Below are 25,307 nucleotides of genomic sequence, written 5' to 3'. Positions count from 1 at the left end.
ATTTCTTTGCTGGTCTTGATACTGGCATTCTCAGTACATGTCCTGCGAATCTAAGCCTTCTCTTATTAACATATTTTTGCAGGTCCCTTTGGCCTGCCCTTCGCAAAACTTCTTCATTTCTCACATGATCTCTATATGATATTTTTTAGATTTTTCTCAAACATTTTTCTCAAAGCCAAATACAAGTACAATGAAAAAACATTACAATTTACAAATGAATATTCTGTCAGTCTTTCTGTTTTTGTGAAATCCAACAGACCAGCACCAGTCCATAGACTGGTGGTTGAGAAACACTGTTCTATACTACTGTACATGTAGAGGTAATCATACTGTTTATAATACTTCATGTTACAATACATGTAATTTTGATTAATGTAATTCGGCATACTTGTGGGTTAGCATGTGTTGTATCTGATTAGAGCTGGATGATTAGTGGAATGTGATAATTGATTAACCATCAGGTTTATTAATTGATTACAAACAACTGATGCTAATTTTGATTAGTTATTAATTTCTAGGAGTTGTGACTATAGCCGATTAAGCTGAACAACCTTGAATTAGTCAAAAGTAATAATGAGAAATCATAATATCAATATTTTGATTATTTGCACAGTTCGATTGATTGAAAATAATAATAATCAAAAATATTAATTTTGATTAGTTGAATATTACTGTGACAGTAACTGATTTAATCAGTTTCAATGATCAATTATTTTATGTAATCATCGTCAATGTAATCATGAGTTAATCACCTAGCTTTATAGTTGATATACAGCTTAGTTTGAAGTTTTAAAATTCAGATGGTAAAATTATTCAATTAAATACACATTCTAGAATATACATGTGTTGACCTACTTTTCTTGAAAGAGATAATAGAAATTGGCTTGTAAAATCTACAACAAATAAATTAAACACGTTACAGTAAGTTGTCTTAAAGTTACTTGAATGAATGTTGTTCTGAAAATGTGAGAAAAAAACTTGGATAAAAGATAATAATAATAAAGGATAAATTGATATGTATAAGTTTATTCATCATTATTTTTTACCCAAGTTGTCTTGAAGATACATTTTCAGTACTTTGTGTGGTCACTATTGCATTCATACAGCTTTAATCTGTTCAGGTTAAGACAGCTCTGCTCTTCAAGTCTTCAAAAATCAAAAGTTCCAAGATGGGCTATGAACCATACCAAACATGTGAGGTTTATAGGAAGTTTTCAATCAACAAAAAATAAATTAACAATACAAGAAGGTAAGAGTCTGACATTGTTTTACACTATTTTTAACATAATCAAATGTTAATGGAGACCAGTCAGATTGGGCATTTGTTACCAGTGGTATGTTGCAGTGGTCAGTGTTTGGGCCTCAGCTTTTTCTTATTTCCATGAGAATTATTGAAAGTGTCATATTTAGTAAATAGTAAAGTTTGCTGATCATGATATTAAATTTTGTGCATGTTAAGGTAATATAGAATGACTTGGATCTATGGACAAGTTGGACAAATAGTTGGCAAATGATGTTTAATTATAAACTTTTGATAAAAGCAAGTTACCTACAGTACAAAGATCATGAGTAAAAAAATTAACTCAATACTTAATGTAGTTAAGTTAATACAGTGATGTAACTAGGAATATAGAATATAATAAGACAAAGACTTGTAATGGTTAGAATTAATTGACTCATCAATTGATTACCCTCACTGTTAGTATTATTTCTAGCCATAATCACAATTTTGTCTCATATTGTTTAGCCAGTTTAGGAGGTTTACATTAGTTCCAAAACTATATAATTAAGTAGCAATTCAAAATAATTCTCATAAAAAGTCAATAATAATTGATTTATTTTGTATGTATTAAACAGTTTAACCAATAATGTTAATGAATCTAATATTAAAGGAAAAAAGAACTTACTTGCAAAACACAAAAACTAAGAAGATAATGTAACGCTATATTATACAAGGAACTGTTATGTATTTCTCATTAACTTTAGTGATAAGTTGTCACCATGTTAAAGTTGTTTGTTTTTACCTTAAAAATTAGTTAGGAAATTATGATGTAAATGTGACGGTTTTGAATAGGTTGTAATATTATGTAACATTATTAATGTCGTAATTTGTAGCAAGAAGACTTGATTTTAGTCCAAAACTGAAAAAAATCTGGCATTTTAAATGTAGTATTAGAAACCTTGTTTGTGAGAAATGAGAGCGAGTTTATGAGCTTTATCCATTAAGTCTTTTAATGTTGAACAAAATCTACCGTATGTATACATAGTTAGTTGTGAGCAGTAAACAGCACAACATAACTTTTTTGGAATATTTCTATTTGGAAACCAAAAATTCATAATTTCAAAATTAAAAGTGTCTGTTCTTGTTTCAAACTTTTAAACTTTAACATTTGATTGCTAATCATTATGTGTAAGTCCAGGTACTGGGCTTTTTCACTTATTTGTGGTTTAATGGACTTAGCAATGTCAAAAACACCTTGATAATTGAGTAAAAGTACAACTAATGTGTAAAACTTTCTTTCACTCTTTTGTACTAATATTTATTATTTACATTTGTATCTATATATCAGCAACACGTAGGTTGATGGTATTCCTTGTATTTGCTGAAAAACTTGTTGGCTGAATTATACAAATGTATTCTCAGTATGAAATGCAGTGTGATGCATTGGGTTTATCATAACTTGGATCACTTGGACAGTAATGTATTTATGGAGAACCAACTCAGTAGCATGACTGGAGAAAGGATCTTGGCATAGTGGTAGATAAGTCACTCAAGCCATCTAGACATTGCTATGTAATTAATAGTAAAGCTAAAAACATTTAGATGTACTTATAGACATACTGTCAAAAGAGGTGATTAGTTGTTTCTGTGTATCATTCATGAGACTTCATACAGAATATTATGTTTTACTCATGATAGTCCACAAGTGGTGGTCCAGCATGGTACAGTAATACCACCTGGTTTGCTTCTAGGTGGTCTTATGGAACACCTCATTTCTACAGTACCTGGAGTATATTGTGTTAGTGGTTGCTAGTGTGGAGTTGGTTTGATAAAAGCACACTTGACTAGGCAACACTCGCCACAGAGTGGGATTCCATGAAAAAGTGGTAAAGGACCCTGAAAAGGAAAGAAGAAGAAACAAGATTAGTAATGAAAATACTCACCCCTCTGTATAATATAATGGATATGGTTAATATAGTTACAGGGGGTAGTTGAAAACCCTCAGAGGAAGATACTGCCAGATCGTGTAAATAATGTGAAATAAAAGTATTGGTGGAGGTTCAAAAACTAGTCCACACAATGTCCTCCAGCAGGCAATTCAACCAGACCACTAAGGGTATAGAAATGTGACAAATCTGATGAAATGTGATTCACAGAAGCTCAGAATAAGCAATATGGATCCATTGTCAGTATGTGTGCTGTTTCCATTGATGAATGTCCATTGTGGGATGTCGCTTAGATTGAGACATGGCAACCTTAGAAATTAAACTCCTATGCTGTGTGAAGGACTGCATAACCTCCACACATGAAGTTTGAGATCCAGGAGGGATTGGAGTGAGATGTCAGTGAAAAAGGTGGGAACTCCTGAAGGTACTGCAGAAATGGAAACCAGGATTGAGGCAGTCACTCTGGTGCTACCAACAGAATGCAACAAGGGGTTGAATGAATCATTGCTAGGGCTGTGGGTAACTAACTAAATGGTTTGTAGGCATATAGGTGCAGTCCAGCCCAGTCCTGACGGAACGCATCTGTTTCCAATGCCCAAGGGTGAGTTACCAGAGACAAAAATGTCATTAGTTCAGTGTTCTAAAGAGTAACAAATGCATAGATCATTGGTGTCCTGAACTGAGAGTAAATCCAACAGGAGAACCTGGTTTGGTAATGACAATTAATCTGCCACCAAATCCATCACCCCCAGAACATGGCAAGCTAGTAGGATGATATGATGGGAGTGGGCCCAATGTAAAATCTCCAAGGTTCGAAAACAGTGAAACCTGGACTGAGTGCTCCCTTGATGGGAAATGTAAGACACCACTGTAGAATTGTTGGAGAGAAGCATGACGACTTTGCCTCTCTATAATTCCAGACCTTGAGACATTGCCCTTTGAACAGCAAGAAGATTAATTTGGAGGGTAACCTCATTTTCTGCCTGGAATTCACAATCATTGAGATATGCACCCCCATCCCATTGCACTGTCTCCAGTAAAAGACCTTTCTGGCAGGTGTTTGATGGGGATCTTGGAACTTCTCCAGTTCTCCCCACTGCAACTTCTCCTTCCTTTTGCAAGTGGAGCATGGGAGAGCCTTACTACTTACCATTTCCTAACCACTGGTGTGGTGGACTTTGGAGAGTTCCTCACTGATTGTGCACATCACTGGATGGAAGTAGGATGGTGGTGACACTGTCTGTGTAGTGCAGGTTATCCCTCAAACAACTAATGTACCCTCCTGCAGCAATAGTCTGTCCAGTTGAGGCATGACATACATCATACTGTTTGATTACACCCTAGCCAAACTACACTTCTTGGCTTGCTGACCACGTTTGCAGGTGCTTGGTTGGCCATGATATAATTCTGCTAATCTCTGTGATACTTGGTGCTCTTTTTCCTTTCCTTCTTGTCTCCCATAGGTGCCCCTCCATGGCACCCCTGCAATTGGGTGTCACACTCCTTAGGCTTTCTCTTCAGATGCTTTACGAAGGAAGGTCATTTAGTTTGTGTTGGTATCAGCTGTGAAACTGGTTGTTAGTTTCTGAAGAAGAACACTATATTTTCTAATTATTACTAAAAAATTTACATTAACACATTGAAATGAAGCATTCAATTTGTAATTATTTTCTTGGATTGGTGACTTCCATTTACTTTATAAACTGTATCTCCTTTTTTGCCCACTTTGAATTTCATTTAGTTAAAAATTACACTGTTCTGTAATATATCCAAATTGTGTAATATAAGTGAATTAGTTTAATCTTTCTTGTTTTAGAGATTTTTTAGATAAATACAACTGCACTTATTTGAGTTAAAAATTAAGATATTAATTAAATGTAATTGTTTATTTTGTTGCAGTAAAAGAAAAATTGGGTGATCAGCTTGGGGCTCAAAAGTTTTACAGGTATGTAGAATTTTGTGTAGGATTGTGAAATATGTAAATATAATATAATAAATAAATCTTAAGGAAGCTCCAGAAGAAATATGAGAACAATGTGGAATGTTCTGAACACACGTATATTATCCTATGTTCATGCAGTTGTCTTATTTTTCTTACCAAAAGTCTTCTGAACATTTACTGTTCATTTTATTGACATCCATGTACTCTAAGATTATTCAATACAATAACTGTGAACTCATCAGAAACCTTTGGGATTTTATTGGTGTTAATTTTATTGAACTAATATTTCATGAATTTATGTCAGTAAGTTTGGTATCCAACTGTAGATTATAATTCAAATTGTAGAACTATACATTACTCAATTTGTTAATTTAAAAGTAAATATTAAAAAACACATACAAACATCGATTTTTGTGTCACGTGGTATGTTAAATGCATCACTGGTTCAAATTAGATGTTTATGAAGTCAAAATACTAAGTTTGTAGTTTCATACAAATTAGAAACTCAAATTACAGATATTGACAAGCTAGAATATAAAATAAGAAGGTCTTATCTTTTCAATTTGCTCACGTAATAAGTCAAACATAGTGGCACCCCACTCACCTCCTTCCATTTTTGAAAATGCTCCCTTATAAACACTTACTTCTATATATGACATGAATAACCAATTGGAAGCTCAGAATGTCCCTCTAGTGGTTTCCTAAGCCTTTCTAACGTACCTAGCATCATTTCTTTCTTTTAAATCAAGATTTCAATGAGGTAGGTTATGTCTTTAGTCTGCTCGAAATTTCATTTTTTTTAGACCCAAATAAAGCTTAGTTACTACGTTTGTTAAATTATAGTTGAATTCTATGGCATTGATGTAGTAATGTGTGATTTTTTTAGTTATTCAAATGTATATATAAACCTAAAAAAATATTTTGTGTCATGTCTTCCATGTGAAAATTTTTTAAAGGCTTAGCAACCTACATCAAGCAGTAACCGAATACAAAGATTGTAACTAGTAGAGATAATGGTTTGCTTTACTTCATTATTTACTGTTCTATGTTTTAGGAAAAATAACTTTAAGAACATATTTCAAAATAGCAATAATCTATAGACATATATAATGTATAATAATTGAAATGTGACTGTATTTTACAAAATACTAGTTGACTAAAACACAGCCAAGACAAGTTATTTTGTACAGACCAAAGGTCACCTTTATGTTATTTGATATGGTAACATGAGTGCACATGACCCATATTGTTAACCAGGCATGGGTGAAAGGTCAATATAATAAAAATAATAAATATATATATATAAATGTATAATGTTATGAGATTTAAGTTATTTCATCTGAACATTTATGTGTTCGTGTTATAATTTTTGTTCATTCTGGAATGAAAGATACATAATTTATGTTTATTTCATAATTTTTTATGGTGGTTGCGAGATTGGTCAAATTTACCGAACCCGTACAGAGATTAATTACTGAAAATGACAGATAAAATATAAAGATTTTTCTTGAGAAATGTTTGATAACTATTTGGACATTATAAAAATTTCACGTGTGAAATTTCTAAAAATTTTCTGATGCATACAAGTATTTTTAACGTTAAGATGAAAATTTCTTTGCATGATAGATGGGCAAGATGTGAAAAGAATAAAAGGCATGAGAGAAACATTGCTATACAAACCTTAAGACTAAATAAAAAATAGATATTTTGCATATGAAAGTATTGTAATGTTTATTGATAAACTGCCAAATCTCGGTAACGTTTGCTTACTAATTTAAAAGTTATAGCATGAAAACTATAACAAGCACAAAATGGTTATGATGTCGGTCCCAAGGACTGAGCCCAGGTTGAAAGAGTTAAACAGTGATGTTTACTATACATATGCACAAGCATGCAAACACACACAGACACACACACATACATACATATATATATATATATATACTCACACATACACTATCATGTATTCTATATTTTTATTACATGTTATGTATTCACATGCTAATCTAAATTATATAATTTTAGCGTTTTATTTTGAACACTGCTTTCACCCACAAAATTGTACAGGTAATTTCTTGTTCAATCACTACTTATTTCAAAACCTGACAATTTCAGACACTCTTTCCAAAATATATTTACCTCCTCTCACACTATAGCTGTTACTCAACTCCCAGGATTTCTTCCTTTGCCCATCTAAGGATTGGTTGGATTTTCTTCTTGGTTGCTCCAATCTTTTATACCACACTTAACTGCCCTTGGTGATATTTGTCTTGTGAAACTCTCCACCTACGTCAATGCACTCTCTATCCTGGTACTGTATATAAGCACCTCATTATCACTTTTTCTCACCAAAGCATCACTAACAGGTTTATCATTGCTACAATTGTTCAGAGGAACTTTGAACATTCACTGTGTTACCTAGTTCATTTTATTTCAAAAAATAATTTTTTTTTTTCAATTGGCAAGCTGATATACAGTATGAATTCCCAAATTATTATTTCCGGCACAGAAGCAACTCAGGTCTTTCCTATCCCACTTCTGATATACAGCATCACACAACAGTTTGGGGGGTCACTCTCAGGTGAGACTGTCAGTGACCTTATTTGTAGTGAAATGGAGATGTATATTCAGTTCGATGGTGTTCCTCCAAGGGGCTCTGAGGCTGCAATTGAGGGCAATCCTGGACATTCTGTAGAGAATTTGCTTCTTTTTTTTTGTGCCTTCTTTTGTTCAATTGGCTTTTCAGTCCCCCTGTGGGACAGTGGTAAGTTTATGGACTTACAACACTTAAGTTTGGGGTTCGATTCCCTATAATGGACAAGGCAAGTAGCCCAACGTTGCTTTGTTCTAACACTATGAACTAGCCTGACAAAATATTGTTCCAAAAAATGGTAATCAGAACAGTCTTTAAAAGAAATAGAAAAGGAGACCAGTTTGGGATGAGCTGCCTCTGATTTGTTTTCTTCAGTTGGTCCATCAAGAGTGTTATGTTTTGAGTTTTTCCCCAATTGTTTTTGAGCTGCACCTTACTTGATGGCTGTAAGGTCTGGAAGCTAATATTTTCCTTCCATCCACGGACATTGTGGTTTATGCAGGGAGGTTTAATGCTCAGTTATGGGATTGTACAACTATGCCTTATCCACCACAGTTGTCAGATCTACATGAGTTAGCCTATCACTGCCAGGTGGAAGCATATTCTGACTCTCAAATAATACATCTGTTCTTCAAAATTACAGGTTCAAAGGCAGAGTTTGTAGTTAACTTGCATAGATCAATATGTCCTGGTGGGATAGTGGTAAGTCTATGGACTTACAACTCTAACATCCAAATTGTTGTTTTCCTCACATTCAATTTTGTTGGAAGACTCTCAGGATCACCACCTTCATTGATGATAAGCTGGAAACATTATTAGTGTGGACATTGGTTCAGTTGTTGGCTTCTACATTCATCCCTGTTGTCGTTGGCATCTCAACTTTGATTGGCTCCTAAAGGGGGGTCATGGTTCCACCCCTGTTTGAGGGTCCCGTCCCCCAACATCAGCCCCTCGGTACATTGGTATCCAGAATAGATTCTGTCCATATCCAAGGATTCTGCTGCTCAGGCAGAATGCTGTTAGCAGCATTAGTGATTATTGTATGCCTTTGGAGTTTGTGGAGGCTAGGCTCTGAGAATTTCTGGATGTTTGGTAACTTTAACCACAGATGCATGGTCACTAAAAGTCCTTGAGTCAGGATTAGTCATTCAGTTCACATCTTCACCACCATTATCCACCCAATCTGTAGGGTTTCCATCTTTTGCCAATCTTTAAATTTTGGAATTTAGTTCTATGGCTATCAGAGTTTGGTTGGTCTGGGGATAGAGAGAGAGAGAGTTGTGCTAATTATTCTGGGGTTTTATTCCCATCGGTTGTTGGGCCTAAGAAGACAGGAAATTAGTGTCCAGTCATCGATCTTTCTTGTTTATAGCAATGCCTTGAGTCTCCAAGGTTCACAAGTGACTCATTCCTCAATCTGAGTCCATGAGTGGCAGTCCAGCATTGTACAGTAATACCACTCAGTCAGCCTCTAGGTGGTCTTATGGTCTTATAATTCCAACCTCGAGCAGTGGAACCTCAGCTGTCTGGTTGGAGCCTGTAGTGATCATAAATCCTGTAAAGTTCCACCCACAGTACATGAATTAAGTTTCGAGTGAAGAGTATACCTGTTCTGGATGTAGTATGGTTTCCCTACTAAGGTGCCAACCTTCTATTGGCACACCCATAATCTATGCAGATGCTTACTGTATGGATAATGCCCTCACCAGACCCTCCACCTTCTCAATGTGGGATTCTAGCTGTGGTGTGAGAAGAGGTAAGTATATTTTGGAAGTTAACATTTTCTTAAATTGAAAATGTATTTCCAATAATACTTACCTCCACTGACATTTTCCTGCCATTCCTCCCCACTAAGAGCTGGTGTTAGAGACTGCAGATTGAGTCAATCTCGAAAAAGTGATAACCTAATTTGAATGATGTGCTTATATACAGTACCAGGTTAGAAGGCGCATTAACGTAGGTGGAGAGTGTCACAAGACAAATATTGCCAGCAAGAAAAAAATCAGACCAATGTTTAGGTGGGCAAAGGAAGAAACCCTTGGAGTCGAGTAATAGCTGTAGTGTGAGAGGAGGTTAGTATTATTGGAAATACATTTTCGATTTAAGAAAAATGTTAACTATCTAGAACTAGGCCAAGGATCTCGACCAAGTTAACATTATTCTCATTTTTTTAAATTACCTACTATTATAGAATAAAATATTTTTCAGTTTCTTTTCTTTGTGAATATTATAGTTTGTAAAATATACATAATAAATTTTTTTTTTGCCTTGGCTTCAGGAACTTATTCTTTTTACTATCTATTTTGAGGTCTACTTTTTGTTTTCTTAATTTCAGAGCTTGCACCTTTTGTTTCATACTTTCCAAAGTTAACTTTTTGAATCAGCTAAGATTCCTAATATTTTCTTTTTATTCTTCTGAGTTTTGTAGATTAACTCTTATCAGAATTTTTCATTGTTATAAACAAGTGGCAAGTCTTCATAATCAAGTGGCAAGTCTTCATAAACAAGTGACAAGTCTTCATAAACAAGTGGCAAGTCTTCATGAGTTGAAACCACAAAAATAACCTAATTTCTTCCTAAAATTCTTTATGTTTTCACTTAGAAACTTGTGTAAAATTTCTCTGAATTTCAGGATAAATGTAAGGGCTGTAACTTGATATATTTTACATCACAGACTGTTGTATTAAAACCTGAGTAAGTTTATTCATTTCATCAAAATGGTTTTTAAATCCTATATCAGATTTCTAACTAAAATACAGGTATTTGCAAAACATTTAAATTAAACCATAAATTTTTACATATACAAATAAAAAAATGTAGTTTTATATTTTATACACGATGAGCATTATGCATTGTTTCTGCCTTTTGTTTTTAGACCAACTGAACCTCTTATTTATTCTCGAGACAAATCATTATCTTTACCTCAAAGTCAAGCTGAACTTTCTCCTCGAAAGATGAAAGACAGCTATGATGAATGTATCATTCCCCTGGGTAACAGTGCCATGGAACGAGAGAAGTATTTGAACTTCAAAGGAGCAATAAGAACAGGAAAAATTCTGGAAGATATTGATGTATTTGCAGGTAAATATGTGTCCACCAAACATAGTTTTGTTATATTCTGAACATGATAAAGCTTCACTGATTGATTTTTTTTTTTTTTTTTACTATAACTGAAGTTTGCTAAAGCTTATAACCAAAAACAACTCTTTGTATCAAAAAACTAAGTAAATCATAAAACGAAAATTTACTGTTAATTACACAGATGTCTTATTTTTAAACACAGTATATAGAATAATTGTACCTGTAAAGTTCTCTTACTTTGGTCCATTGAACTCATAAAATTCGTTTCTTCTTGCCAGTTACTTTAAACACCCTTGTAAAAGGGATTCAATTTAATATAAACATAAGCTGATATTAGTTGGGGTAAAGAAAGTCCAGGAACTTGCAGTAATTGTTTAATAACCTCATGTTTTAACATATACAGTTACTCCTGGTTTAGAATGAAAAATAATTTCATCAAATTCTTTGATAGATAGTTTAGGCAGAGTATTCGTGATGACATTTAGTTGAATAGACAGCAACTGTCTATTGTAGAAACATAAGTGTAGAAGAAGACATTTCAAAAGTCTTCCACCATTTGTCTTCAGGTCAGTATGTGTATGGTGTTGTCAGTCTTTATAGTACTCTGGTGGATTGTGGAGTGTGTGTTATGATTGGTTAGTTTATCTGATTGGTAGAGAAACTTCCTGTAGATTCAACCAATGGTAGTCACAGATTACTCACCTATAATCCAGAATCTCTGTTTAGTGAAGGTTTTATTGTGTTAAGTAAAAGGATTCTTTAATTTTTCTTGTCTTAGAAAATTTGTCTGTGTCGACAATTCTAGTTTTTTCTTGGTTTATTTTGTGTCCAGTTGACATGGTGTGTTCTGCAATGGCTGAATTTTGTGTTTTCATGAGTCTTGTACTGTTTTTATGTTCTTTTATTCTTGTGGTGAGTCTTTTTGTTTTTCACCAGAATGGATCTTAATGTCTTGTATGATTTCCACTAGATGTCTGTTTTGTATTTCTTGGCTATATGTTTGAGTTTTTCACTGAAAATTTGCAGGTAGGGGAGGTAAATGGTAGTAGTGGTAGCACTTTCTTTATCTTTTCTTTTTGTTGTGGTCTTCTTCAGGGAGTTTTTGATGAAGGAGGAGGTGTTTAAAGCACTCTACAATCTTTTGGCATTCTGTTTCAATGGATGTCTTGTCCCAAATGTTTTCTCCTCTCTTGTTTAGGCATTGGATTATATCATGTTTTATCAAGGTTGGATGATATGACTGGAAGCGTAGGTAGCCATTTGTGTGGGTGAGTTTTCTATATACATTTGTGGTGATTTTTCTCTCTTTTCTGCTAATGAGTATGTCAAGAAATAGGTTGTTTTTTCCTCTGTTTCCATGGTGAAGTGGATAAAGACCAACAACACCGTACAGACACTGACATGAAGATGAAACAAAGAAGACTTTCAAAACATCGTCTCCTACAATTGTGTTTCTACAACAGACAATTACTGTCCATTCAACTAAATTTCATCAATTCAATCAAACTTGTTATTTGCAACTGCTGAGGCTATAAAATATATTTCAATAACAGAAAAGTACTTTTTTCTCAAGGTATTACAATAGTTGAACTTTACAGAAAAAAGAAAAAGACAACATACTAAGGAGTAAAAGGTTTTAATAAAAATCTTGAAAATTATGTTGCCAAACCAAGGATAGGAATATTGGATAGTATAAAATTATACATTTACCTACTATATGTCTGCTAGTACAAGATACATTAAAAAATTCTGATTTGACAGTGAGCTTCAAGAAAGTTTACAAAATAATTAAAGGAATTACTCTGTCAGTATAGCTGAAAAATGTGTGTGTTATTGGATAAACAGAGTATTAGTTTTGTGTTAAATCATTTCCCAAGATTATTCCTGGCATCATCAAGTACATCAACTACAAGTGAGTTCTTATCTTGGAAACACAAAAAACTAGTGGATGGAGACATTGGTATTTGATTGGTTGAACTTAACAGTGGTTAGATGGCTATTTTTAGTTGATAATGATGAGCAATTAAATAATTTAATAGACAAAAAATTCAAACAAAATGTGTAGAAAAACAAACATATATCCTGTCTAAAAGGAATCAGTAGAGTTTGAAGAGATATCTAACATCAGTACAAACTATAACATATGAATTAGATCTAGAATATGTATACTTGTATTTGATTGGTGTTATGAATTTAATTGGTACTTGTGCATGACCTCAATTAAAAGTCAACATTAGTTGATTCAATGGTAGGTTCAAGAATTTTAATATTCTTATATATCAATAAGAAAATCTACACCAAGACGATTTCACATATCTTCTAACATATGCATGGAATGCATAATTCTAATGATATTAGGTTCACTTCTGTTAGACCAAAATATTTTGAGTGTAAAAATATATATAATTTTACTTGTTATAAGAAATATTGTTATTATACACTCTTCTAATTCTTAAAAATTCCTAATGGACCAGAAATGTAGTGTTAAAAAAATATAGTAGGCTTAGTACTAAAAAAAACATTCACACCATAACGATTTTTATTTACATAACAATCAATTTGATAATCAGAAGTTTGAACAGAGGTCACAAAAGATAAAACTGTTTGCAGGAATACTTATTTATTTTAGGTTCAAACTATTTATTAAGTCCTCAAGAACTTAATATCACTTTTTTTTAGATGAAAAAACCCGAACAACTTATGTAACAGAACAAAACATTTATTAAATGAAATAGTCTCTATTCTTATTGATGATGCTTTTCCATCATACAGTCAGGTTGTTAATGCCCTGATTAAAGAAAACACTTGGCTTTGAAGCAAAAAACATGTTGATGTCCTCTTTAACACCTTCCACATTTGCATACGTTTTTCCATTAAGATTGTGTTGCAGTGAAGGAAAAAGATAGTAATCTGATGGTGCCATATCTGAAGAATATGGTGGGTGGGGGAGAACTTCCCAACCCAACTCCATAATCTTGTGTTGCATCAAACGTGCCACATGTGGACGTGCATTGCTGACTATAGATCTTTGCATTGACAGTTTGCTGTGGATTGAGGAGTTCGAAATGAATTACTTCTATGATGTCCCACCAAATGCAAAGTATCACTTTCTGTGGATAGAGTTCAGGTTTTGGGGTCAGAAGTGGTTTTTGTCTAGGACTGAGCCATTGTTTTTGGCATTTAATATTCACATATAGAATCCATTTTTCATCAGTGATGACAATTCTGTCCAAAAATGGTTCACGCGCATTATGCGCTAAAGGAGACGAAGCAACATTCACATGCTAGAAATGATGATCATCAGAGTGTTCATTAGGCACCCAAGCACCTTCTTTATGGAGTTTTCCAATATTTCTTAAATGTTTACTTATTGTTTCATGAGAGACATGCAATTTCAGTGACATTTCATTAGTGTGTTGCCTTGGGTTAGACTCAACAAGCATCTTCAGAGCATCAGTATAAATTCCAACACGTTGGCCTCTACCATGACAGTTTTTAAGGCTAAAGTCACCTGAACAAAACTTGCTGAACCATCTTTAACACTTACAAACATTCAAAACATTTCCATAAACTTCTTTGATATTCTTTGTGGCAACAGAGGCATTGTTTCCCTTTTTGTATTCAAACATCATTACATGCTGAATAAGTGTCTCGTCATGTGCCATCACTATAAGGAATTAGAGTATACTAAACTTTACACATTATATAGGCTACACTAACGTGACGTTTGGGTGGTTCATTTAACTATTATAGGTGATGTAAGATTTTGGGGGAGGGGCATGAAATTGTTCCAAAACCAAACATTAATTTCATGATGACCTAATAATTATAAAGCTTCCTTATATTCTGACAGCTTATATTTTTTTCATTATTGAAAATTTTTACATTATCAATTTTGAATAAATGGCCATTCTTTGACATGTGTTCGTGAACATTGAAGGGGAATTTGTTATGTTCTTTAACTGAGATAGGAGGTTGTTCATAGGTTTCACCAATGTAAAACTTTTTTCACAGTTTAGTTGATATATGGAACTTGCCTTAAATTTCTGCCAGGAAAGAACACAAATTGTAGAGATAAATTACTTTGGGATTTTTCAACAGCTTTCCAAAGACGTTTTGATTGAATTTGATAACTTTGGAATGACATGAATTATTCATTAAATAGGGCATTCATTTATACCTGACTTATGCTCAGACTCTACTTTGGATTTTTTATTTAGTGTAGGGGAGACTTTGTCAACAGATTCCAGAGCAAAACCATTTGGAGTTCATAATTGGGTTAATTCCAAATACTTACAAACTGATACGAGTATTATTATGATAACTGAAGGTGTAGAACTTTTCATCCTGTCTTAACAAACACATTCAATAATGGGAGTGTATGTTTTTCTTACTTTTATATGGTAAATTTAATGTCAGAATAGATCAGGTTCATGTGTGAAAAGAACAGTTTAATGGATGAGAAATTGTAGAAGCCAGTAAAAATATTGGGGCTCATGCTTAACTTTTTTTCTAGGGCACCAGCTGGGCCCCCAAAACATGCATTTTTAGGGGCTTGCAAGCAGTTTTAGGGACCATTCCTATAGCTCATTGTAAAATGTAGTCTGTAGTGAATGTTATCAGAAAAATCACTGAATTAATGAGTGGATTTTATGTAAATTGAAAGGAAACTAAAAAATATCAACATATCTCAACTTATTTTGTTGTGAACTAAATTTTATGAAAAACCCAAGTCAAACCATTTAATTGTTTTCAGACCACTTAAATTATTTCTATTTCATGTATGATCTTTAATTTCTTTTTGTTCCCCTTTATGGTAATGTTCTTTAATAATCAAAGTAAATAATGAAAGAAAATTTTTGCTTCACTTTCAGTGTTATGTATTTTTGTTCCCATATAACCCATTACCATCTAAATGACACATATTTATGAATAAAATGTCAAACACTTTTGATACAGAGATGAAAAAAATCATACAATTTACATTACCACTAACTTTATAGCTATCAGTTTATTTTATGGCCTGAAACAGCTGTTAATTAGTTCATGAATTTGAATTTGTAATAAGCAAAATCCTCAAATTAGCAACATATGGAAAACATGCAATTAGCTGTGAAATGGCTTAGATGGGGATAAGTTATACTTGAATTAGTGTCCTTTCCTAATCAAAATATATAATGAAAGGAAATCTAGTATGCATCAGTGTCAGTGTCTGATGATGTCCTGACATCCATTTCTTGAATTCTTCCTTTGTTCCCTTCTTTGTCACTCTCCTACACCTGCTTCTCAGTCTGGACCCTGCTTTCATTTGGTCTCCTTGTGCAAAGTGATCCTGAGTTCCACAGATGGATAGCTATTATGGGATCAAAGTCAATTATTGTAGATGAGTGGAGCATGACCAGAAGCTGATCGGTGATCCTGTCAGCTCCCAGACAAGATCTCAAATTGGTCTTGATCATCTTCACCTTGCTGAATCCCATCTTTGCTTCAGCAGAGCTGACTGGTACAGACAGCAGTAGGTCAAAAAGATCATAGATGTTGAGTAGCTCCTCATTAACCCCCAGGATGAAAGGAGCACATGACTGACCTTTCTTGCTATGCCTGGTGAAATTAATTAATGAGATAGATGTGGAAAATATATCAGAGAGACCATCATGAGAACTGCATTATTATTCTTGTTTTTAAATCATTATTTTGAGTTGATTTTATTATTTTATATTATGCAGTGTTTTACTGATAACCAGTTCAACAATTGGAATTAGGCTGATTATTGCATTATTGGGCAACAGTCAGAATTGGTAGAATTTGTTGAATCTCCCTGTCACGAAAAAGCGATTGCTGGGAAACTCCACCCGGACCACTTTATTCACAACAACAATCTTTTGATTTGTATGTATGCTTACAATCATGATCCTTTATTTTTTCTTCTTTTTTCGACACAAAACATTATTCATCATAGAATAAAATAGCATCAGTTAAACAACCTCTGTCTGTTTCTCATTTATTTATATAAATTGATACATTAAGTGAAAGAGAAGTTAAAAAACAATGCTCTGCACATCGTGAAGCACACCCATTTCTTTATGGACCATACATTAGCAAACAGTTGATAACACTACCTATAGGTAGAGCTAATACATGTTGTGTGCTTGCCAGAAATCTACACAGACTTTTCCCGTGAAGTTCTCAGGATGATATGCCAATTGGCTCCCCATTAGAACTGCACTGTATATTAGCTAATTGTTTGGGGAGGTTGCTGAAAAGCACATGACAATTTGAAATGTCCCATTACCCTCTAATAGGGGGGGGGGGGTATCAACTGTTTGAATTGAGCATGTCACTGTCGGAGATGTCACTATAAACTGAAAGTGGTAAACAAGTATATACATATATTTTCAAAATAAATAACCTATTGGACAGCTATGAAACATTCTATTTCATCATTTGACAATCCTGTTATTTATTAATATACATAATTCCAAGAAGTTACCTTAAAGATTATTGTGGCTTGACAGACATGATTGCTTCTTGGTTGGATTGCTTCTGAATGAGAAAAACTAGATATCTTGGGTTTTTGAATAAGGAAGCAAAGGGTTTTTAAACAAGAATCATGAAGGTGGACAATTTTTTTCACCAACTGCCTGTTGCACCTGTAACTAACAGGGGATTTTATACGTCTTTGTTGACGGTAAAAGCTAATATTCCATATAACATTATGTCTACTCACATGTCACAAGCCTTGAACTCCCACATACCTCAAGATCAATATAGTTCAACTGTGTCTTGCATATAAATCATCATGTGGTAACCATCCACCAATAGGAATGCAACACACCCTCCTGATGCATGTGACTCCCTCTATTTAATTCAACCAAACTGTCACTTCTTGTCAGGCAGTGATTGAGCACAGACGTTTTTCAATTGTGCTCTTTTTCACATGTTAATTTTATCTTTAATTGCAAAGTAGTGATTTACTTGATTTAGTCATTTGCTAGAGTTAGTTTTCTGTAGTTGTTTGTTGCGATAACTTACCTTTGTTTATTGATTTTTTTCTCATTTTCGACTTCTTCACTGTTTAAGTTGAATTTCGAAATTTGTTTTTTATAATTTCTTATATTATTAACACTATTTCAAGTGCCATTATTAGCTTCAGGTGTGGGGTTCTCAACTGAGGATTTTTTGGCTATCATTCGTAAGGAGATTCATTGTTATATGAGGCATTTTCTTTCTCCTGGCTATATTCGGGTTCCTCCTAGGTTGTCTGAACCTGTTCATGACGAGGATTGTGATAGCCTTTTTTCCCCTTCTTAACTATGCCATACCTTCCCATGCATCTGCTACAAAATGTACTAGGCCTTACCCTGCCTTTTTGGATATGCTTTTTCAGGTGTATTTTCCTCTTTTAGTCAATTTCATATGATACTGTACCTTCCTTTTTTACATGATACCCATAATTAGATTCCTTTGTTTTCCCTGATATCAGGGTTCAGGCTGAGCATTTCGTTTCTCAGTTGAGAGCTGGTGTTAGCATGTCTCGTCCTCCATGGACTTCTGATCATTATGCTTTGGCTTATTAGGAAACTGTTCATCCCTTTCTCATCTCCCTACAGTTGGAGTCACTTTTGCCAATGTGGCTGTTTCTGATAATCCTCTCCATTTGTTGGAGCTCTTGTTGGTTTGATTCTAAAGTTGATGAAGTTTTCGTTTTGCCTACCTACTACCTTATCCACTTGTGTGTATTTTTCAACACTCACCTCATTCAAGCCCAACAATCTCCGCTTCTCCATTTGATAATCCTTTCATTTCTCCATGCACTTACTGCTTCCTCAGTTTCTACACAAGCCATTCTGTTGCTTTTGAGGACTTGGGCTTCTATGGATGCCCTTATTCCTTTGGGTCAGGCACATAGGCATTCTCTTCAGTGGACACTACACAGCCAATGGAATCTTGCTCGGGATTTCTTGGTCTCTCCCAGTTATCCTTCTTCTTTCCCTTACAGAATATCTACATTGGTGGTTGAACAAGGACACCACAACATAAGGAGTACTGCTTCTTCCACCTAGTCTGGATTTGCATTGGATCACAGATACTTCTCTCCATGGTTGGGGTGTGTGGTCCATCATCAAGAGACTTTTGGGCAATGATCTCAGATTGTAATGTCTTACCTTTTTGGAACATCTTGGAGCTTATGTTGGGATGATGTGCTTTGGTTCATTTTCTTCCTGTGGTACAGTACCAACACATCATGCTCCATTCCGACAATTCCACCATGGTAGTATATTTCAATCATCATGAGGCACCTGTTCCCTCTGTGGTCAAACATTGAACCTCCTTTGTTGGGCCCACAAGCTACAGATAAGTCTCCTTGTGTGTCATGGTGTTTTTCACCTTGTGGTGGATGGTATTTCAAGACCCAACCAATGTTATCCCATGGAGTGGTTTCTCAACCCTTAGGTTTTCAGGTGGCTATGCAATCAGTGGAGTACTTTTCATGTAGATACTTTTGCCACTTTACTCTTAACACCAAGCTACCTCTTTTTATTGGGTCTTTGGTTCCTCAGGCCCTGGCAGTGGATTTTCTCCATCAGATCGGGACCAACCAGTTCCATTTATAGACATCTTCATTGGGTGGTTCTTCTAGTTTGTCATCCCAATATTGTCCTTCTCTGCCTTCCAATCCCTCAGTTTAAACCTTTGTTCTCATGTTGCACTTGTCTGTTAAGACTTATCCCTACTCATTTTAGTTAGTAGGCGGTGTCTGTCTGAAATCTTTACCATTGATGTTTCACGTTGTTGTTTTTTTTCCACTCCACATATGTTCTCCTTTATCTCAAACAATCTTTCCTAATTAAAATTTGGATGGCATGTAAGGGTCATTTTTCCTTCACACCATTTTCTCTTCCATCCATTTCCCACCTTTATTCCTGGTCAGCTCTGGATATATTTCAGTGTTCAGTATGTGCTCTTTGTTGTTCCATTGCCTTTAGTGGTTCTCATTTCCACCTTTTCTATGTGACTCTTCTCCTTTTACCTTTACAAGCTGAGGTCATCGACTGTTTCAATTGGTCTATTCTTTCCTGTATCTTTCTTCCTAAATTCTGTTCCAGGTGTTTTCACATAAGATCGGTCCCCTTCCCTTTTTCCTGGAGTCTCACATATGCCACCCATTGGAGGAAACTCTTCAGTTAGCCATGTGGCTAACACCTCATAAGTTCATCTTCCACTATCTTCATTGGATAGTTATTTTTTGCTCGTCGAGGTACCGCCTCCTGCCTGTTGCCATCCTTCAAACTTCAGTGTGAGTTATCTTTTTCATATGTATTTTTTACTCCAGGGGCATGTCTCATTTAGGATTCACATTCCATTCAGTAGCAATCATTGCCTGTCCACATACGCTTCTTTTGTCTCAAATCTGCACTGTACAGCTAAGATGTATACCCATGGCCAATAATGCACACTGTTGAGATGGGATGTTCCACAAGTACATTAGTAGGTTTTTTCCTCACAATATATTTACTTCATTAATATAACAGATTCAAACCATACTAACTCATAGACTTACATGGGTAAAGCAGAAGGGTATAGCTTTCCAACCCTGCCATTTCTTCAGTTGAATAAATCAGGGGTGGTCTACTTTTAAATATAGGGTTTATGTGGTCACCTGTTGCACTGTCTCCAGTGTTGGCATACCTCCAGATTCTCCACCACATTCTATCCCCCCTTTTCTTCAAGTGTAGTATGGGAATCCTAGCCACTTTCCAGTTTTGAGCTGCAAACAATATACATGCAATAAAGTACATTCTCCAAACAGCTTACAAGTTTGCAATTTTTACATGCCTGTTTTTGGAAAGTTTTGACAAAAAAGAACATTCTTTTCTTCTGTTGAATTAATTTACCACAATTTCCATCCCTTACTCCACTGCTGTGCCTGTGATTCTTTTTTTCCTTTCTCCCTGACCCAATGGTGATTTTATTGGCTTTTATTCCTTGTATCCTTCTTCCCATCATCAATTCCTGATGTCTTCACTCCAATCATGCTCCTTCCCTTTTCCCTGCATATCAAACATGTTGTCTGTTGGAGGTACTTCATCTGTCAAGCATGTGGACTACATCTCATATGTTCATCTCCCATTCCCTACTTTGAGTAGATGTTTCTTCTTTGTTGGGATGTCATCATCCACCTGTTGCCATCCTTCATTCTTTCACGAGACTGTGACTGAGTAAGTTACCTTTTAGTGTATATATATATTATTTTTCAGTGGCATGTCCCTCTTTTTTTTTTTATGTATCCAGATCTGTGGCGGGTGGTGCCTGTCCAGGTATACTTAAACTAGTAAAAAACCACACTGTAAGGCCATGATGACTTAACAATTATAATTCCATGGCCACTAAACACACACTGCTGAGATGAGGTGTTCCATAAGATCGTTTGTAGGTTTATTCTTGTGATATATTTGCTTTGTTAGTTTTGGATTGTATTTTACTTACCAACGATATGATCCCCATCCTACCCTCACATTGATGTCGGTTCCCAGAGGGCTGGGTTTTGGATAAAGTTGACATGCCATGTACGGTCCATCATACCCTAGCCACTCTACACCTGGAGGCACATCCTTTTACTCTCACCCATATTTATGTATTATGGGGTTGAGATTAATGTATAGTGTGGTTCAGAACACTCTCCAACCAAAGTACTCTCCCTATTGGATGTGCTACTCCCCATTTCCATTCATATCTGCAGTACATTTTTCAACACTGGGCAAAGAGTAAACCTGGTACAGAAGTGGTACAGTCTCCCACTTATGATCTTTGAATCTGAAGATCTCTTTGGAATGTCCTTCAGATGCTTTTGAGGGATAGTTCTTTTTTTTCCTTCACACTGGTCTCTCCACCTTTTCAGTATGGGATTCTAGCTATTTATGTGAGCGAAGATAATGTACCATATCGGAAGTTAAAATTTTCCTATCCTGAAAATGTATTTCTGATAGGTACTTACCTTCTCTCATACTTCTCACCTTTCCTCCCCACTGAAAACCGGTGCTTCCATTTTCTGCCTACACTTGAAGGGATAGTTCAGTAAAATTGAATAGAGGGAGTTACATACGTCAAGAGAGTATGTCACACTCTTATTGGCAGAGGATTGTCGGATGATGATTTGCATAGGAGATGCATTGGAATCAGTCAATTCCAGATGGGTGGGAGCATCAGGGCTTGTGGAAATACATTTTCAGAATAGGAAAATTATAACTTTTAGTTACCTGTTACTTAATTTGACCATGTGTATGGGAGTATGACTTTGTTTTTCATACTAAGTACTGTAACAGCTCTTGGCTTATTAGCTTATAAGATTTTATATTGCAAAATTTATTGAAACAATTGACTGTTCTGTGTTTGTGTGTGAGAATTGGTATCAAACTAATTATAATTACATTATTGTGGTTGGCATTTAGTTTTCAGTTGTCACTTGTTGTTTGAAAAGATTATATACAAATTTACTTATATTGATTACCCAGACTGTGAATCTGAAAATTCATTGTTTACATCCCATTGCTGCAAAAAATGTACTACACATTTTGGAACTACAGGTGCACTGTAAAATAAATAGTCAAATCCTTTTTTTTGGGGGGGGGGGGGCAACAAGAGCAGCCCAAGAATTGGTGGTGGCTGCTTTTGATTATCTGCCTTCCCTGCAGTTTCTCAATTCAAATTAGAGATGACTGTGTGAAGATAGTTCTATCTATAGCTTTCTGTAAAACTTCTAAAAAAAATTGTACTGGTTGCACATTTTATAAGGAAATGAATAACAAAACAGTAATATAATGTATATAGGTTGCTAGTTTCTTATGATTTTTTTGTCCTTTTTTTGTAACTTCAATGAATGTTTATTTTTAGACGTAATCTACTATATAGAAATTAATGTTTATGAGTGCATTAGTAAGTTGTGTATATCTTAGGAACCAAAAATGTTTTCTATACACTTTATAAGCAGTTATATGCTCCATTTTTCTTTACTTTTATTAGTATTATTGCTTAATTTTAAACGAACAAGCTGTTTTAATCCTCTAAATACAACAACAAATAATAAATATGAATTTATAGGTTAAATCTGTGTCATTAATTATAAAAATTAGACTTCACTTAATGAATTAGCTTATCTATCTTAGAATGCCTCTAGTGGCACAACAGTAAGTCTGTGGACTTATAATGCTAAAAATTGTGTTTCTATACCTGTGATGGGCACAGCACAGATGACCCATTATGTAGCTTTGTGCTTAACTACAAACCAAAAACTATTTTTGAAATAAAAATTTGTCACAATTGGTCAATTAAAAATGTGTGTATGTACAGAAAAGGTGTATGAAAGATATTAATTTGCCCTATCATTGACAGATATAGAAAACGGCTTGTTCGGTATCACCCTATAAATATAAGTTACTGTGCTATAGTTTAGCAAAAAAGTCATCAGTAGTAACACATGCAAAAAATAAACAAAAGCAAACTTAATGATGTACTCTCAGCTAAATACATAACAGTAATCAGGACATTTTTATGATAATAGATATAATTTATGCATGTCATTGGAAAGGTAAACAAAATTAGTTTTAGTTGAGTTTTCATGACTTAAATATTTTTTTGGGGCTTGTATTTAGTATGGCTCTGCTATAAACATGTCCTCCTTCATACCCAAAAACCTGGTCAGTCAGCACCATTGTCCATTGTGACTGCTCTTGTGGACAAAATTAGTCTAAGTGGACACACCATCTATCCAGATGAAGATATCAAGATGAGTGGCCATGTCTCATGGGTTGGAAAAACATCTTTAGAAACCAGTATGCAACTTGAGCAGGTAATGTTGTAACCCCACAAGTTGACCAATGACCATTAAGTTGTTACAAAGATGTATATATGATGGGATTAAGCTAGATTTGAAATGATTCTATAGAAAATTTAGAAAGTTGCACAGTAAATTTGTCTATAGTTTGTTAAAAATCCTAAAACAAAAAGTATAAAAAGCTTTAAGAGAAAAGCAAGTGAAATTATTCTATTAAGCAAATTACTGTCAATGTTAAGAAATCTGTATTTCACAAAAATATTCACCATTTTCTTCTTTTTCTATAAATCTTTAATTAAAACTTTTTTGTATCTTCATTTATCTAGTGAATAATTGACTATGTTTTCTTTTTTAATTTCACAGCTTGAAAATTAAATTCTGTGTTCTGGCTGTCTTTTAAAAAAATGCAAGAAAAGTCTCACTTTGTGTAGACAATTACATGTAATATGAGTAATACAAAGAGAACATTTTGCTGTGAACAAGTGTAAATGTTTTCTAGCTTTAACATTTTTATTATGAAAATATAATGAACATCTTACATTTCACTTATAATCAACATAATGTTCATTATAACTTATTTTATGGACACCATTTAATAGTTTAAGCAAAAAACATTTTTTATGTGTTTTAATGTATTTAAAGTCTTTGGTTTTCTAGAACTTTATCAGACAGCATTATTAGTAACAACACTTATGGCAGGTTCAAAGCACTTTAAGACAATTAGAATTTAAACAGATTATGATATATGTGTGTATTTTACCTAAGAAAAAGTAGTTTTCTATTTCATGTAAGATGAAGTGAAATATTTGATGTTCTTTATATATTAAATATGTAAGATGCAAAATCTGAATTATTAGATTTGAAAAATCAATATTATGCTTTAATCATCATAATTTAACATTTTAGAATTTTCAGTGTTAGAAATAATTAATCACTACTGTTGAGTTCTGGTTTTCTAAGTAGAATAGTAATGGTTTCCAATGTGCATAGGCTACTTTCTGTTCTGGCTTGTAAAATAATTTAGTATTACTGGTTGGATGGCTGAATATCACTACACTCTGATGTTCTTTGTTTTCTTGTTAAAGCCACTGACAGTGGAACTAGAGTACTCAAGTTTTCATGTGTAGAGATATTCTAAAGAGTACTTATGTGAAAAGTCAATTTTGTTTTTGAAGGGAAACATAATCATTAGTCTATGTTGTGTTTTAAAGATACAGTTAACTTATACCTTTGGATAATTTCTGTGAAGCATTTTCTTAATTTTGTTTTATGTTATAGGATTGTTTACCCATAAACTGTAAAAACATGTTCTTTTTTCTCATATCAAATGTCACAGTAGAGAGGCCATTCATTATTTCCAACATGTTTGATAACCTTACCATGCAGAGTTATAAGGAAGGCAATATTTAATGTTATTCAATTCACATTAGAAACCATTGCCATTTGATTTAGAAAATCAGCACTCAACACCAGTGAGCAGGCTCTAACTCCAAAACTTAAACTCTAACACTTGTAGCCTTCAGTGTATGATCTGACTAGTCACTACAGTATTTTGATGTCATAAATGTTACTGTCTAAATTATTTATGAGTTGAATGATATGTGTTTTAGATTGTAAACCTAATTTGCCAGCATCGCTTTTCAGATTTTATTCCATAAAACCATAATCTTTGTTATTCAGCAGCTTTTGTA

The 25,307-nt window shown here is 34.2% G+C and overlaps 1 protein-coding gene across 2 annotated transcripts in view; it reads left to right on the top strand.

The window, feature by feature from the left end:
• LOC106467783 (acyl-coenzyme A thioesterase 9, mitochondrial-like) overlaps positions 1 to 25,307 on the top strand; it is a 64,058-nt gene that overhangs the window by 4,909 nt on the left and 33,842 nt on the right. Inside the window, exons 2-5 of one of the 2 annotated variants that reach the window (XM_013928160.2) lie at positions 1,122 to 1,249; positions 5,068 to 5,113; positions 10,579 to 10,784; positions 23,435 to 23,631. In XM_013928160.2, coding sequence (XP_013783614.1) covers positions 1,122 to 1,249; positions 5,068 to 5,113; positions 10,579 to 10,784; positions 23,435 to 23,631 — 577 coding nt within the window. The remainder of the gene's footprint in view (positions 1 to 1,121; positions 1,250 to 5,067; positions 5,114 to 10,578; positions 10,785 to 23,434; positions 23,632 to 25,307) is intronic. The other variant, XM_022395975.1, reaches the window with a different exon arrangement.

Source organism: Limulus polyphemus, unplaced genomic scaffold, assembly GCF_000517525.1.
Source record: "Limulus polyphemus unplaced genomic scaffold, Limulus_polyphemus-2.1.2 Scaffold2738, whole genome shotgun sequence".
NCBI lineage: Eukaryota > Metazoa > Arthropoda > Merostomata > Xiphosura > Limulidae > Limulus > Limulus polyphemus.
This window is presented reverse-complemented; position numbering and strand designations above follow the sequence as displayed.